Below are 17,584 nucleotides of genomic sequence, written 5' to 3' on the forward strand. Positions count from 1 at the left end.
ACTCACTATTTTTCAGGGACCAGTTCAGTTTTGAAGTGAATTTGAAGGGTCTTCATATTAGAAATACCCCATCAATGAACCCATTATAAAAACTACAACCCCCAAAGTATTCAAAATGACATTCAGTCAGTGTTTTAACCCTTTAGGTGTTTCGCAGGAATAGCAGCAAAGTGAAGGAGAAAATTCAAAATCTTCATTTTTTACACTCGCATGTTCTTGTAGACCCAATTTTAGAATTTTTGCAAGTGGTAAAAGGAGAAAATTTTTACTTGTGTTTGTAGCCCAATAAGCACATACCTCATATGTCTATGTAAAGTGTTCGGCGGGCGCAGTAGAGGGCTCAGAAGGGAAGGAGCGACAATGGGATTTTGGAGAGAACATTTTTCTGAAATGGTTTTTGGGGGCATGTCACCTTTCGGAAGCCACTAGGGTGTCAAAACAGCAAAAAAAAAAAACACATGGCATACCATTTTGGAAACTAGACCCCTCGCATAATGTAACATGGGATAAAGTGAGCCTTAATACCCCACAGGTGTTTCATGACTTTTGCAAATGTAAAAAAAAAAAAAAAACTAAAAGGCTTGTTTTCCCAAAAATTTTACATTTTTAAAAAGGGTAATAGCAGAAAATACCCCCCAAAATTTTAAGCCCAATTTCGCCCGATTCAGAAAACACCCCATATGGGGGTGAAAAGTGCTCTGCTGGCGCACTACAGGTCTCAGAAAAGGAGTAGTCACATTTGGCTTTTTGGAAGCAAATTTTGCTCTGGGGGCATGCCACATTTAAGAAGCCCCTATGGTGCCAGAACAGCAAAAAAAAAAAAACACATGGCATACTATTTTGGAAACTAGACCCCTCGTGGAACGTAACAAGGGGTTAAGTGAACCTTTATACCCCACAGGTGTTTCACGACTTTTGCATATGTGAATTTTTTTTTTACCTAAAATGCTTGTTTTCCAAAAAATTTCACATTTTTAAAAAGGGTAAAAGCAGAAAATAGCCCCCAAAATTTGTAACACAATTTCTCCCGAGTACGGCGATACCCCATATGTGACCCTAAACTGTTGCCTTGAAATACGACAGGGCTCCAAAGTGAGAGCGCCATGCCCATTTGAGGCCTAAATTACGGACTTGCATAGGGGTGGACATAGGGGTATTCTACGCCAGTGATTCCCAAACAGGGTGCCTCCAGCTGTTGTAAAACTCCCAGCATGCCTGGACAGTCAGTGGCTGTCTGGTAATACTGGGAGTAATTGTTTTGCAACAGCTAGAGGCTCCGTTTTGGAAACAGTGGCGTACCAGACGTTTTTCATTTTTATTGGGGAGGGGGGCTGTGTAGGGGTATGTGTATATGTAGTGTCCGCCTCCCCGACCCCTAAGGCAGTGTCCATAATTTACGGCCTACTCATGGTGGAGTCAGCCAGTCAACCCCCGACGCATGTTGCTGCATGGGAGCAGGAACTGCAGATATCTATAGCCCCCTCTGACTGGTCCAGGGCATTCACTTTGTGTAACAGGCTCTCGATATCTTGCAGAGCGCAGGAGACTAACTTAAAGCTCCTTTCCCGGTGGTATAGGGTTCCTGTGACATTACACGAAATGTTCCCTTCGGCATCGGACCTATGCTGGCGTTGTGGGTGGGGGGAGGGGGCACGATGTCCCACATGTGGTGGTCCTGTCTGGCCTACCTAGACACCCCCCATTACAGGAGTCCTCCCTCCTCTCCCGATGCCTCGCCCCTACCTCACTAATAGACCTAGGAAGGACTCGCCCAGCTCTGGATTATGGGACAACGGGTGATGGCGGTGATTGTGGATGCTTGACGAACGGGAACACTCAGGTTGGTGGCTTCCCTGACCTTTGACCCCTCCCTTTTCCTTTTCTCCCCCCGGCCCCTCCCCCTCCCACCCTTTCCATTCCCCACTACCACTTTAGTTTTTTCTTCCCCTTTGTTCTCTAGAATGTTTATGTTCCTCTTACCTTCTCCCTGGTTTCAGTCCTACATTGGAGAATGCGCACTGTATGGAGCTCCCTGTGACGTAATATACCTCCTATACCTGGTTGTGTCCTAGCATGCTTGTTTCATGTGATGATTACTTGCTGTATTTTTTATACACCATTTCAGAATACTTACTTCTTACTCCTTATGTTGGACGTTTGTACGGTTTATACTGTTTCTGACTAATAAAAACTGTTTTGAATAAGGAAAAAATAAATATTACCCAGTACCTAATCCTGATCATGTACATGCGTCTAGCACATATATTTCTCTTACAGAAACCTTCTATTTGTTGCTTACTTGGTTTGTCATCCTGTGCTTTATAGGGAGCGTGTCCTCACTCTGCAAAACTCATCTTAACCCGATAACGACCATGGACGAGTATAGACGTCCAGGTTGGCGGGCGTTCCCGCACCTGGACGTCTATACTCGTCCATTCTTCTCGTGGGTGCTGCCCAGTGCACCCACGAGATCGCGGCAGGGACTCGGCTGTATCACACAGCCGGGACCCTGCTGCACTGCCAGGACCGAAGTAAACTTCGGTCCCGGCCGTTTTAACCCTTACAGCCGCGGTCGGAAGTGACCGCGGGCTGTAAGTGTTATGACAGAGGGAGGGAGCTCCCTCTGTCTTCTCTGCAGCACCCCGCATCGCGATCGCGGGGTGCTGCGTGTAATACGCGGCTGGCCGGGGCCTGCCGCACTGCAGGGAGTGAAGTTCACTTCACTCCCGACAGTTTAACCCTTACAGCCGCGGTCAGAAGTGACCGCGCGCTGTAAGGAGTTCTGACAGAGGGAGGGGGCTCCCTCTGTCTCTCCTGCAGCACCCCGGAGCATCGCGGGGTGCTGCTGCATACCTGGGCAGCCGGGGGTCCTACAAAGACCCCCAGGTCTGCCCTGGGTATTGCCTGCTAGTGAAATATGCTGCCTGCTAGTGAAAACTGGCAGGCAGCATATAACTGCAATGCTTTGGAATACTAAGTATTCCAAAGCATTAAAAAGTGTAAAAATAAATAAATAAAATAAAAGTGTAAAAATAAATAAAAATGTAATAAAAGTGTAAAAAATATATATATATATATATATATATATATATATATATATATATATATATATAAAATAAATTTATTAAAGGAATCGAATAAAAAAAAAAAAAGCATAATGTGTAGGATCCCATTGGCGGACATCCGCAGAATCCCATGCTGCTTGTCCCATGTTCGGAAATACCCCCGCTTTGGCCATATATGGTTCCTTGGCCGCGTGGTAGGACTCAGAAGGAGAGGAGCGCCATTTGGCTTTCAGGGCAGAACAGTACCCCCACCCCCAAGTGACCCCATTTATATACCGCACCCCTACAAGTTATTGGCTGGACCAGGGACCTCTCTGATTGGTCCTTGGTCGGCTGGCAGTATAACGCATCTGTCTGTGACAGTTAAGGCTCCTGATGGATATATCCGCCATGTTGTGGGAATAAGCACCCGCTCATGGCGAATATATCCATTACTGCTGCGGCTGGGTAGCTCAGTGTGTCCGCTCATGACTGCTGGCGGAAAATCCGCCGCTATGAGTGGACGCACAAAGCTATCCAGCCGCAGCAGGGAGCTCATTACCGTGACTGCTGCATAATGTGTAGGATCACGTGGCGGACATCCGCAGCATATTACATGCTGCGGATGTCCGCCACGTGATCCTACACATTATGCAGCAGTCACGGTAATGAGCTCCCTGCTGCGGCTGGATAGCTTTGTGCGTCCACTCATAGCGGCGGATTTTCCGCCAGCAGTCATGAGCGGACACACTGAGCTACCCAGCCGCAGCAGTAATGGATATATTCGCCATGAGCGGGTGCTTATTCCCACAACATGGCGGATATATCCATCAGGAGCCTTAACTGTCACAGACAGATGCGTTATACTGCCAGCCGACCAAGGACAAATCAGAGAGGTCCCTGGTCCAGCCAATAACTTGTAGGGGTGCGGTATATAAATGGGGTCACTTGGGGGTGGGGGTACTGTTCTGCCCTGAAAGCCAAATGGCGCTCCTCTCCTTCTGAGTCCTACCACGCGGCCAAGGAACCATATATGGCCAAAGCGGGGGTATTTCCGAACATGGGACAAGCAGCTAAATAAAATATAGGGTGCATTTCTTTCAATATCAGAAGTGATGTACAAAAAATATGCCCCCCAAATGATGCATTTGTGAAAAATTGCAATTTTCGAATTTTTAACACTGACATTGTAATAATTCCTGCCAAAAAACTATGGTGTTAAAATACTCACTGTACCCCCTAGCGAATACCTTGAGGGGTCTAGTTTTTAAAATGGGGTCATTTGGAGGGGTGTTCCTATGTTCTACTACCTTTTAATTTCTGCAAACCTTGCATAGCATATAAAAAAAGATGTACTTTTCAAATTTTCAAAATTTTCAAAATTTCAAGTTAAATTGTTAGGCTTCTAACTAATTTAAAATGTTAATTAAAAACTAAAAAATGACGTCAAAATAAAGTAGACATCTGAAAGTATAAGTTTCATAAACTATTTGGTCAGTATGTATAAATATATGCAACCAATTAGTGTTAAAATAGCAAAAAATCTTAATTTTTTGTAAAAATTTCATGATTTTTTGCATTGTAAAAAAAAACTACAAATGATATCGGCTTACTTTTTTACTATGTACATTAAGGACAACTTGTGACAAAAAAACAATGTCAGAATTATCGTGATTGGCAAAACGTTACCAGAGTTATTCTCTAATAAAGACAGACATCCCCGATTTGAAAAAACAGGCCTGGTCTTTCAGGGGCGTACAGGTTTATTTGCATCGGTCCTTAAGGTGTTAATCCCAGAGTCTGCTGTAATGTGATTAGCTACCTTTGCTGCTAACTCAGTGTGGACCAGGCTTGTTAGACTACTCTGTGTGTTTATCCTTTGTGTTTTGGATATTGTTTTGTGCCGGTTTCCCTGACCTCTGTACAGTGTTGTTTATTGTTTTGGACCTTGTTCTGCCTCTGCACTTACTGAGAACAGGGACCACCGTCCAATTGAGGATCAGTTGCTTAGGGTAGCTATTCAAGTAGGCAGGGAAAGTGGCTGTAGGTCATCTCAAGGCTACACATATCCCCACCCTATATGACAAGGTCATTTTCTGATGACTATTTCCCTTTACAGGTCATCTCCAACAAGGGCTCATATATCAATATGTAGCTTGATCTCAAATTTTTTTTATATAGCTTGTAGTACATTTTTTTTAAAGAATATCTGTGCGTTCAAGCAGATTTTATTTACAAATTATATAAATATCATTATAAGTCATTGAATGTTTTTCAAAACTGCATACTGCATAATAATTTTAAATAGGGACTTGAGGAAACTGTGTGATTGCTATTATAAATATAAATATTGTGATTTCAATATGCGATTGCGATATAATAGTGAAATCCCACAATTTCAAGTTCAACCTCCCCCAATTCATTTCTATCCCCCAATTTCAAATTCCCTTAATTTTACATCTACACCCTCATTTCATGTCCCCCCCCCCTCCCATTTCACATCCCCCATTTCTTGTCAATCCCCCAATGTCACATCTCCCCCCTCCCCCCCCCCCCCATGTCCACACACCCATGTCACATCTCCCCCCATTAATGTGCCTGGCACAGGGTAATTTTTAACTTTTATATCTAAAAACTTTAAATGAAGCATGAAAGAATTTACTAATTAAAATTTACAGGGAGTTGAGTAACATTTCATTTTTTTTTTTTTTTAACTACAGTGATCCTTTACTCACAACGGCTCCAGGTCACAATATTTTTAAAACTGGTCTTTGCAGGGTCACTGTAACTTAAAACCTACATTTATCACCCACTGCCTGAGATACTGCTAACCTGAGGAAAGTTTGAGTAACGGGAACAATTCAGCCAATCAGCACGGGCATTTCTCTGGTAAAACATCGGTATTGGTGAATCCTGTCTGCAACATTACTATTCCTCGTCTTCACTGGGAGCATTAAACCTTTTTTTTCGCTGGCTAGCACAGTACTAAATGGATTTTTAAAGTAAAGTAAGAAAGAATTGATCACTTGTAAATTGCCGTATTTATAGGGGTATACCACGCACCGGCCTATAACACGCACCCTCATTTTACCAAGGATATTTGGGTAAAAAGTTTTTTACCCAAATATCCTTGGTAAAATGAAGGTGCGTGTGTGTGCATGTGTATACCCCAAAACACTGTTTCTGACCCCGCAGAAGCCCCCAGGAAAGGCAGGGGGAAAGAGGCCGCCGCTGCCCGCTTCTCTCCCCTGCCTTTGCTGGGGTCTAGAGCCCTGCTGTGGCGTCTCCTGCATCGTTGCTATGCGCTGCGAGGCGCAATGACGAGTGACGTCTTCAACGTGACGTCACTCGTCATTGCGCAGCGCATAGCAACGACGCAGGGGACACCACACCGGAGCCAGAAGCAGCGCGGACCCGACCCCGGCAACAGGTAATTATAAATCCGGGGATGGGGGAGGCAATGGGGCAGCGGCGCAGGCAATGGGACAGCTGCGCTGATAGCCAGGGGGAGAGAAGGGGAGCGGCACCGATGACCAGGGGGAGAGAAGCGGAGGCAGCAGTGCTCTAGACCCCAGGAAAGGCAGGGGGAGAGAAGCGGGCAGCGACGGCCTCTCTCCCCCTGCCTTTCCTGGGGGCTTCTGGGGGGTCAGGAAAACGGGGCAGCGGCGCCGGCAGTCTCTGGACCCCAGGATAGGCAGTGGCAGAGAATCGGGCAGCGACGGCAGGTCTCTGGACCTGCAAAAGCTGCTGCAGTTCATTGATTTAAAGCACCCGCTTTAAATCATTGAACAGCAGCGGCTTATCGGCGTATAACACGCAGACAGACTTTAGGCTAAAAATGTATACGCCGATAAATACAGTAACCTAAACTTGATTTTTTTCATGTCATACAGAACACTGAAACAGTTACAGACACAATACTTTAATCACTTCACCTTTGACTTTGGGTCATAGGTGATTTTGTCAATTAGCCGTAGCCCTTCTTTATTGCACAGTGTGAGGTCTATTTGTGAGGCAGTCCGGAAGATAAATAATCTGAAAACACGTTTATTAGGATACATCATTGACCATGCATCAAACCAGTTAATTTCACTTTTCAATTTTGCAAAGGGAGTATTATACATTACACACTCCTTCCCTTGTATTCCAATTCTTCCCAATCCTTAAAGGGGTACGCCGGTGGTTAAGATTTTTGGCTATATTGCATCTTCTTTTAATGTTCATGTTTTTGGCAATTGACGTGTATTATATATTTGTGTAGCATGTGTCTTTTTTTTTCTTACCTGTTTGTGGGCCAGGAAGTTCTGTAGTTCGGTGTTGGATCTCTTACTGTTGTCCACAAAGTCTCTGTTCTTTCAGAACTGCATGAAATAAATAAGCCACGCCCCCTCATCTCCCCCTCCTGGAGGACACAGGTGTGCATGAGAGCAAGAAGCCAGAGCAGGGAGAGAGAGGACATACACAGCTCCTCATCTCCCCTCCCCCTGCTCTGTCTTCTGAGGACGCAGGTCTGCACTGAAAGCAGACAGAGCAGGGGGAGAGAGAGGACATACTTCCGAGGATGCAGGTCTGCACTGAAAGAAGACAGAGAAGATAAGAGTGTTATCTGAAGGGGAGGATAACAAAGTGCATGGGCTGGGGATGTATAGACTGCAGGGGAATAAATCTCGGACTGGGGATAATTTCTGTGTGTGAAGGGGGGGGGGGGGACTCCTGAATGACACATGCTGGAAGTTGTAGTCCCTGTTATGTGTGTGTATGCTAGTGTTTACAAACCAGTGTGCCTCCAGCTGTTGCAAAACCACAACTCCCAGCATGACCTGACAGCCTTTGGGCATGCTGGGAGTTGTAGTTTTGCAACAGCTGGAGGCACACTGATTGGGAAACTCTGGCCTAGTCTATTCAGTATATTACAAACAAAGTGCGTTGTTTCCCAACCAGGGTGTCTTCAGCTGTATCAAAACTACAACTCCCAGCATGCCGGACAGCTTTTGGCTGTCCGGGCATGCTGGTAGTAGTAGTTTTACAACACCTGGAGGCACCCTGGTTGGGAAACACTGGTGTATGCCCTATAGAGGTGTGGTGAACTACAACCCCCAGGAGACTTCAGAGGCAGCATGCTGGTGTTATACCACAGAGTTGTAGTCCCTTTTGTGTGTGTATGCCAGTGTTTCCCAACCAGGGCTGATTATATTAGTGTGCTGTGTATAAGGGGCCCGACCCTGGAAAATAGTAGGGTGGGTAAAGGGCGGAACAAAAAAAAGGAGCCACCCCAAACCAGCAAGGCATGTGGCATGCTGGGATTTGTAGTTTTCAGCACAGCAAGAAACAGGAAATAGAAGCAAAGATAGGAAAACAAAGTGGGGGATAAAAAGACAACAAAGAACGGAAATAAAGTAGCCTAAACGACAAGAACAGAAATTAAACAAAACAAATAGGGTAAGTCAAAAACGGCTTTGTTCTTAATATAGTGTCCGTACCTGTGTGTGACGGTTTTCTCACAATTCTTCTGTGATTTTCACCCCAATATTTATTTTTAACAGCATACAAAATGACCGTTGTCTCAGATTTTTCCAGGTTGCAATGCGGCCGAAACCTGACATCACTAGTCAGCTGATGACAGGGAGCCTGTCTGCTTCAGTGGATGGAGGGATCGCTTGGTGGGAGGGAGATCAATCTGCAACTAATGCAACAGCTGTAGGCACCCTTATTGAAAACCACAGGTATTTTGAATGGATGCGGCTCATTTATGTTTCAATGGGTGGGGTGGCTGATGTGTGGGAGAGAGGAAAATGGAATTGTGGCATTTGTAGTAAAAAAAAATAAAAAAAAATAAAAAAAAAGTCAAACATGAAATACCAGTTCACAAAAAGCTTGCCACAGTGTTATGGTAATCTCACAACATAGCCATTTAACCCCAAGAGCAGATCCTTCCTAAGCATGTCCATTACTGTCTGCCAGGTACGTGCTAAAATCACCTTATGGTGGATAACCCCTTTAAAGTCTCCACAGACCATCAATGGTACATCCTCTCTCCCCCTTACAAATGTAATCAAATGTGTAATTACTTGTAAAGCAAATGGGGGGAGGGGGAAAAAACCCAGCAGAAAATGCACCAAAGGGAGAAAGAAGCAAGAACTGATCCCATTCATTTGAATAGGACAGTTAACAATCATCCACAGTCTCGGTTTGGACACTGGGTGATTGGACTTGCCGTACTGGCGATCACAAACAATCTACGCCGGATGATGCACAACTGATGTCAACTGATGCACTTCTGGCATCAGTATTGGCAATTTTCTCCCAGTTTCGCCAGAGCAAGATGCCGCATATACCGTGTTTCTCTGAAAATAAAACCGGGTCTTATATTAATTTTAGTCACAAAAAATTAATATAAGACCCGGGTAGGGCTTATTTATTTACGGTATGTATGGTACATTGAACAACATGGCGGTTTCACTGTATTTAACGGTATTTACACCCCCCATTATCATCATGTGATGGGCACAGCTCTGCCCCCCCAACGTCACCTGTGAGCGCAGCTTCTCTCCCCCCCCTCCCTGCCTGCCAAATAATTATCAGCCGCTGCGCTGTACTTTGTATTCCTATGCCTGGGCTGCAAATATTAAAAAACAAACTTTAACTTACCTTCATCCTCCGTTCCCTCGTTGCTAAGGAACCGGCCTCATGGTCCCTCTGCTGTTCTTGCTGCTTCCTGGTGTTGGGACGTCACAGAGCCTTCAGCCTATCACCGGCCGCAGCGATGTCCCACCTCGGCCGATGATAGGCTGAGCCTACTGTCATGTAAGAAGCCGGCCTTATTTTTACATCACAGTGGGCTCAGCCTATCATCGGCCGAGACGGGACTTCGCTGCGGCCGGTGATAGGCTGAAGGCTCTGTGACGTTCCCATCCCCAGGACCGCAGCGAGAACAGCGGAGGACAGTGAGGCCGGTTCCTTAGCAATGGGGGAACGGAGGACGAAGGTAAGTTAAAGTTTGTTTTTTAATATTTGCAGCCCGGGCATTGCCTAGGTCAGTGGTCTTCAACCTGCAGTCCTCCAGATGTTGCAAACATTTGCAACATCTGGAGGTCCGCAGGTTGGAGACCACAGGTCTAGGTCTTATTTTCAGGGTAGGGCTTGTATTGCAGCCCACCCCGATAATCCAGCTAGGGCTTATTTTTGGGGTAGGGTGTATAAACACGTTTATAAACACGGTATGTCACTCTAGCCTTACATGTACATAAATATAAATGACAGTCTATATGGATGTTGAATAATTTCCAGCATCCGGTGTCATATGGTCTGCATGTAAACAGCTGAGTCATACTTTCATTGCATTTGCCTGGAGCTGGTGAACTTTGAAACAAATCCTAGAAATGGTGAAAGGAGATGAGAGCCTTTACTATGGAGATCAATGACAACACTTTACAACAGACTGTTTACTGCCTTGTGAAAAGTCATGTCTTGGCTTGTGTAATGGCTTTAAAGGGATTCTCCGGTGTTTAAACATTTTATCCCCTATCCAAAGGATGCCGCTGGGGACCCCCGGGATCATGCACGCGGCCTGTAGTCGCCGGTAATCAGTCCCGGAGGGAACACGCACCGGGGACTGATTACAAACGGGGTGCCACGTGCATTATCCCGAGGGTCCCCAGCGGCGGGACTCCCGCGATCAGGCAACTTATCCCCTATCCTTTGGATAGGGGATAAGATGTTTAAGCACCGGAGAACCCCTTTAAGTGGCCTATATGACTTCTCCCAATAGAACGAAGTACATTCACTACATGGGAAATCTGAAGTCCCGTTCAATTGTAGTTGTTTGCAATGAATTTTGAGGTGTAAAGTATATGCTTTTCAGCTTAACCCCTTAAGGACCAAGCCCATTTTCACCTTAAGGACCAGGCCAATTTTATTTTAGCGTTTTCGTTTTTTCCTCCTCGCCTTCTAAAATCCATAACTCCTTTATATTTCCATCTACAAAACCATATAAGGGCTTGTTTTTTACGTGTCCAATTGTACTTTGTAATGAAACCTCTAATTTTACCATAAAATGTACGGCAAACCCAAAAACATTTTTTTTAGGGAGGAAATTTACATGAAAACCACAATTTTGCCCATTTTGGAGAGTTTTGTTTCCACACTATACACTTTATGGTAAAAATTATGTGCTCTTTATTCTGTGGGTCAATACGATTAAAATGATACCCATGGCTAGATACTTTAATATTTTTGTACTGCTTAATAAAAATCTAAAACTTTTTGTACAAAATCAGTAATCTAAAGTCGCCCTATTTTGACCACCTATAACATTTTTTCATTTTTCCATATATAGGGCGGTATGAGGGCAAATTTTTTGCGCCGTCATCTGTACTTTTTATAGATACCACATTTGCATAGATAAAACTTTGATCATTTTTTATAATTTTTTTTATAAAATGTGACCAAAAAGCGGCATTTTTGGACTTTTAAAATTTTTATACGTTTACGGAATTCACCGTCATCATAAGTAACATTATGTTTTGATAGTTCAGACATTTACGCACGTGACGATACCAAATATGTTTATAAAGAAAAAATGTTTACGCTTTTTGGGGGTAAAATGGGAAAAACTGACAATTTTCATTTTTATTGGGGGAGGGTATTTTTCACTTTTTTTTTTTTTTTTACTTTTTATTTTACACTTTTTATGTCCCCATAGGGGACTATCTATAGCAATCCTTTGATTGCTAATACTGTTCAGTGTTATGTATATCATATTATGTTTATCATAGCACTGATCAGTATTATCGGTCATCTTCTGCTCTGGTCTGCTCAATCGCAGACCAGAGCAGAAGACCCCGGGAGACGGCCTGAGCCAGGTGAGGGGACCTCCGGCCGCCATGCTGGATGATCGGATCGCCGCGGCAATGCTGCGGGCGGTCCGATCATCCATACAAAGTACCGCACTGCCGCAGATGCCGTGATCTGTATTGGTCACTGCATCTGAGGGGTTAATGGCGGACATCCGCGCGGGTCCCCAGCTGCTACTAGCAGCCGGAACCTGCCGGGTATGACGCGAACACAGTTCCGAAGCTCACAGTCATACACAGGGTGTAAATGTACGTCCCGGTGCGGGAAGTCCCGCCAAACCAGGACGTACATTTACGTCCGTGGTCGTTAAGGGGTTAAAGTTCATTGTACATGTTTTTTTGTTTTTGTTTTTTTTCATTAAATTGCATTGATTTCAGTTAGAAATGACTGACAGTTTACATTAATTTAACCCCTTAAGGACCCAGAGTTTTTCCGTTTTTGCACTTTAGTTTTTTCCTCCTTACCTTTAAAAAATCATAATTCTTCAAATTTTGCACCTAAAAATCCATATGGTGGCTTATTTTTTGCGCCACCAATTCTACTTTGTATTGACTTCAGTAATTTTACCCAAAAATCTACGGTGAAACGGAAAAAAAAAAATCATTGTGCAACAAAATTGAAGAAAAAACGACATTTTGTAAATTTTGTGAGCTTCCGTTTCTACGCAGTACATTTTTTGGTAAAACTTACACCTTTTCTTTATTCTTTAGGTCCATACGATTAAAATAATACCCTACTTATACAGTATAGGTTTGATTTTGTTGTATGGAAATATCATAACTACATGCAGGAAAATGTATACGTTTAAAATTGTCATTTTCCAACCCTTATAACTTTTTGCTTTTTCGGTGTACTGGCCGGTATGAAGGCTTATTTTTTGCGCTGTGATCCAAAGTTTTTATCGGTATCATTTATGTATTGGTCGGACTTTTTGATCGCTTTTTATAATTTTTTTTCCATAGTATAGAAAGTGACCAAAAATACGCTATTTTGGACTTTGGAATTATTTTTTTTTGCACGTATGCCATCAATCGTGCGGTTTAATTTACAATATATTTTTATGATTTGGACATTTCCGCACGCGGCAATACCACATATTTTTATTTACTCTGTTGTTTTTTTTTATGGGAAAAGGCGGGTGATTAAAACTTTTATTAGTGAAGGGGTTAAATGATTTTTATAAATTTTTTTTTTCACTTTTTTTTTTTTTTCAATGTTATAGCCCCCATAGGGGCTATAACACTGCACACATGGATCTTTTACATTGATCATTGTTATCCCATAGGATAACATTGATCTATGATTCTGCCGCTTGACTGCTCATGCATGGATCTCAGGCACGGAGCAGTCATTCAGCGATTTGACACGCAGGAGGAAGATATGGCCCTCCTTGTGTCCTCCAGCTGTTCGGGATGCTGCTATTTTGTCGCAGCGGTCCCGAACAGCCCACTGAGCTAGCCAAGAGTAGTTTACTTCCACTTTAGATGCAGCGATCAACTTTGAATGCCGCGTCTAAAGGGTTAATAGCGCGCACGGCACCGCAATCAGTGTGCCATTAGCCACGGGTCCCGGCCATTGTTAGAGACCGGGCCCAACCCGCCGCGGCCCTGCGTTATAGAAAGGGAGCAGACTCAGGGCGTACAGGTGTGCCCTGGGTCCTTTTAAGTGGTTAATTTTACTGTGGTGATTATACCAGCTGTTAGCTGAAGTGCATGGTATTTGTTTTGAGCTGTTGTACAACCGAAAAAAGTCTTCATGTGTTTTTGATGTAAGCCTAAACACTTCAAAACTGTTGAAACGACTTTTTATTTGTATAAGATGACCAAAAAGAACCTGGAAAATGTCAAAAGGGACTACAAATGCAACAAAAACACTTTGAAATTTGAAGCTCGTTTTGCTTCTAAAAAAAATAAAATAAAAGTATTGTTTAGCCTCAAAATACACTAAGCAAACATAGCCTTATACCTCAACAGTCTTCAGACCTTTTGCCTCTTTTCCATGAAGACAGTTATTTATTGAAAAGAAAAAAAAATTGACATAAGTATTCAGACCCTTTACTCAGTACTTACGGTAGTTGAAGCCCCTTTGGCAGCGACTTCAGCCTCCAGTCTTCTAGATTTGGGTATTTTCTGCCATCCTTCTCTGCAGATCCTCTCAAGCTCTCAAGATGGATGTGGACTATGGAAGCCATTTTAAGGCCCATCTGGAGGAAATGCAAAACCAGGGCATTCCCAAGGATAGGATCCTCTGGTAAGAAACACAACTTTCAGCAGAAAAACTAAATACCCTTGGAGGGTTGTTGTATGTAGTAAAAAAAAAAAAAAAAAAAAAAATATATATATATATATATATATATATATATATATATTTCACACAAAGAAGAAAATAGTCTACTGCTATACCTTGACTTTAAGGGATTCTGTCAGCTGTATTTGCTGCTAAGAGCTGGATAGGATTTAGCACATAAAAGTAGACTCTACCTTTCCTGGAGCTGATAATGGTTGGCAAACTTTATTGCCTAAAATTTCCGTAAAGTGTTAAGGAAGTAGAGCGGGCTTCTCAAGTGTCACAGCCTGGCATGGCCAATTGCTCGCTGGCACCTTCACCCAAAGCTCTGTACATCAGACAGTCAAGTGTCAACATACCTTTTGGAGTTTAACTCTCTTGTGACCACCTTTTATATGGTTGGCAAAAAAGATCTTTGAAAGTCAGGATGGAATCTACTGTGCAGATTTTATTGCTGATTTTGACTTCATTCAGTTTACAGCTCCTAATGATTTTAATAGGAGTTTCCATGCAGAACCAGAAAAGTGACATGCCACTGCATTTTTCAATGTGGGAAAACCCCAAGCGTTTTTAAAGGTGTCTTGTTTTATAATATTTGCTATAGAGATCAATAAATGTTTAAGGTAAAACCACTTGGGTTTTGATGTAACCATATTAAGTATAGTAGGTACTAAAACAGAGAATGAATACCATGCTGATTATGAATGATTTTTGAGTTTCCCATTTACTGTAGAAACAGATTCTGTTATATAAACATTGCTAATAGGAAGGTAATGGGTTTATGTTATCATTATACATTTTATTGCAGGCAGTTATATATTTGATCAATAAAATAATCTATATCTGTCAATAGCATTTCAGATAATAAAGAATTATCTAGAAAAAATTGGAGGACTTTAGAAGTACTGACAGAGGTTTATCACACATTGTCAGGAAGTTGTTTTCTAGGGAAAGATAGATGCTTACAGAACATCCTAGAACTATTACTAATGGCTTCTCTGAACTTAGATGTTTGTTAACAGTATTGATAAAATTCATGGTAATGATAACCAATACAAGGCAGGCACGTTCCAATGTGACAGATTTGCTCTGGATTTGTGATGCAGATTCAGCGCTGCAAATTTATTAGTTAGGCATACTATAATATTCTGTGGATTTAACCTGAGCAAACCCTCAGGTAAAATCTGCAGCTTCTCTATCCTGTGTGGGTAGGTGCGCAAGCAGCAGACTTGTCACATCTGCTGCATTTGCATATGTTACATGTGGATTTAATCACAAAGGGATTTTGGGGGATATTTATCATAACCAGAGGAGAGGAAGAGTGGGGCAGTTGCCCATAGCAACCAATCAGATTGCTTTGTTCATTTTTCACAGGCCTCTTCAAAAATTAAATAAGCAATGTGATTGGTTGCTATTGGCAACTGCGCCACTCTTCCTCTCCTCTGGTTTTGATAAAAATCCCCAAATATCCACTAAGGAAGTGGGCAGCAGAAATTGACATGCTATGGACTTATCTCCAGATGCTTTCTCCCCTGCGGATAGGGGATAAATGTCTGATCGCAGGGGGTCTGACCGCTGGAAACCCCCCCCCCCCCGCAATCTCCTGTACGGGGCCCCTGCTCTGTGCTGCTAGAGTGTGTTATGCACCCATCACGGTAGCTAGTCGAAACACTCCCCTCCATTCATCTTTATGGGTAGAGGCAGAGATACAGGAACGCTATATCTCCGCCTCTCCCATAGAGATGAATAGAAGGGGCGTGTTTTTACCAGCTAACCTGCTCTTTGCAAAATGTCACACACAGAAGCTCAGCCAGGGCCCCATACAGAAGATTGTGGGGGGTCCCAGCAGCCGGACCCCCACGATCATACTTTTATCCCCTATCCTGCTGATAGAGGAACAATGTTTTAGCATTGGACATCTTAATGCTCAAAAAATGTGCACAGCATGTGGGTGAGTTTTGTATAATAAGTATAATCCACTGCAGATTTTACCTGCCCAATCCACAGGAAAAATCTGTAAGGAATCCCCAATGTGTAAATTAGCTTTCATGGTACATACTTTATAAAGTATTTCTGTATTTCCTTTTCCTTACCTTTTGTAAGAACTTTTAGAATTGCATGATCTTTGCATACAAATTTTTTTCATTTGTATTCAGTTTTCTTACTGTTGCTGTCAAGTATGTGCACTGATCTACAAGTATGCTGTAAGAAATGAGTCAAATCGAGTTTCTTTAAGGCTAGGTTTCCACACAGTTTTTTTTTTTTTTTATTTTTATTTTTTTTTTTTGGTGTTTTATGGAAACATGCCACTGCAGTTTTTGAGCAAAAGTCAGAAGTGTATTTAAAATAAATATAAAGGAAGGACTTGTACATCTCCTTCCTACTGGATCCACTTCTGGTTTTGGCTTAATAACTGCAGTGGCAGTTTTCCAAAAAATGCTGGGAAAAAAAACCTGCGTGGAAACAGCCTTAGGCAGAACATTGTGTGTTGACTAGTTGCTGTTTTTCAAAGGAGGCTGCGAAAGAGACCAATGTTAGTGTCATTCTGGTACCTAAATAAATCCATGCATTGTAACATATTATGCTCTAGTTTAGATTTCCAGCCTCTATTTCTAAACCTGGATTTCCACATGACCCATGCCAGGCTTAGTTCTGTTTGGGAAGAGGGGGGCATGCACTCACAGGCAATGTTACTAGGTACACCTGTTTAATTGCTTGTTAACACAGATAGCTAATCCACCATTCACATGGCAGCAACTCTGTGCATTTAGGTATGTAGACATCAAGAAAAATTGCTGTTCAATAGTGGGTTAGAAAGGGTCTTTAAAGGGAACCAATCATTAGATTTTATCCTATATAACGCTTGGCAATATGTTATACAGTGGGGATCAAAAGTTTGGGCACCCCAGGTAAAAATTTGTATTAATGTGCATAAAGAAGCCAATGGAAGATGGAAAAAATCTCCACAAGGCATCAAATTACAGATGAGACATTCTTATAATATGTCAACAAAAGTTAGATTTTATTTCCATCATTTACACTTTTAAAATAACAGAAAACAAAGAAATGTCATCTGCAAAAGTTTGGGCACCCTGCAGAGTTAATATCTTGTACTGCCCACTTTGGAAAGTATCACAGCTTGTAAATGCTGTTTGTAGCCAGCCAAGAGTCTTATAATTCTTGTTTGAGCTTTTTCACAGATGGCATCAAGTTAGCATCCAAAATTTGCTGAAATTTTATTGAATCCATTTTTCCTTTTACTCGTGAGATGTTCCCTGTGCCACTGGCTGCAATACAACCCCAAAGCATGATTGATCCATCCCCATGCTTAACAGTTGGACAGAGGTTCTTTTCATTAAATTCTGTTCCCCTTCTTCTCCAAACGTACCTTTGCTCATTCC

General features: G+C 42.6%; 1 protein-coding gene across 4 annotated transcripts in view; it reads left to right on the plus strand.

Annotated features, from left to right (window-relative positions):
* The window catches only part of MINPP1 (multiple inositol-polyphosphate phosphatase 1), a 71,574-nt gene that overhangs the window by 42,104 nt on the left and 11,886 nt on the right, over positions 1-17,584 (plus strand). For 3 of the 4 annotated variants that reach the window (XM_056530039.1, XM_056530038.1, XM_056530041.1), the window contains exon 6: positions 14,046-14,147. The exons of the other annotated variant lie outside the window; for it this stretch is intronic. In XM_056530039.1, coding sequence (XP_056386014.1) covers positions 14,046-14,147 — 102 coding nt within the window. The remainder of the gene's footprint in view (positions 1-14,045; positions 14,148-17,584) is intronic. 4 annotated transcript variants of the gene reach the window in all.

Source organism: Hyla sarda, chromosome 7 (genome assembly GCF_029499605.1).
Source record: "Hyla sarda isolate aHylSar1 chromosome 7, aHylSar1.hap1, whole genome shotgun sequence".
NCBI lineage: Eukaryota > Metazoa > Chordata > Amphibia > Anura > Hylidae > Hyla > Hyla sarda.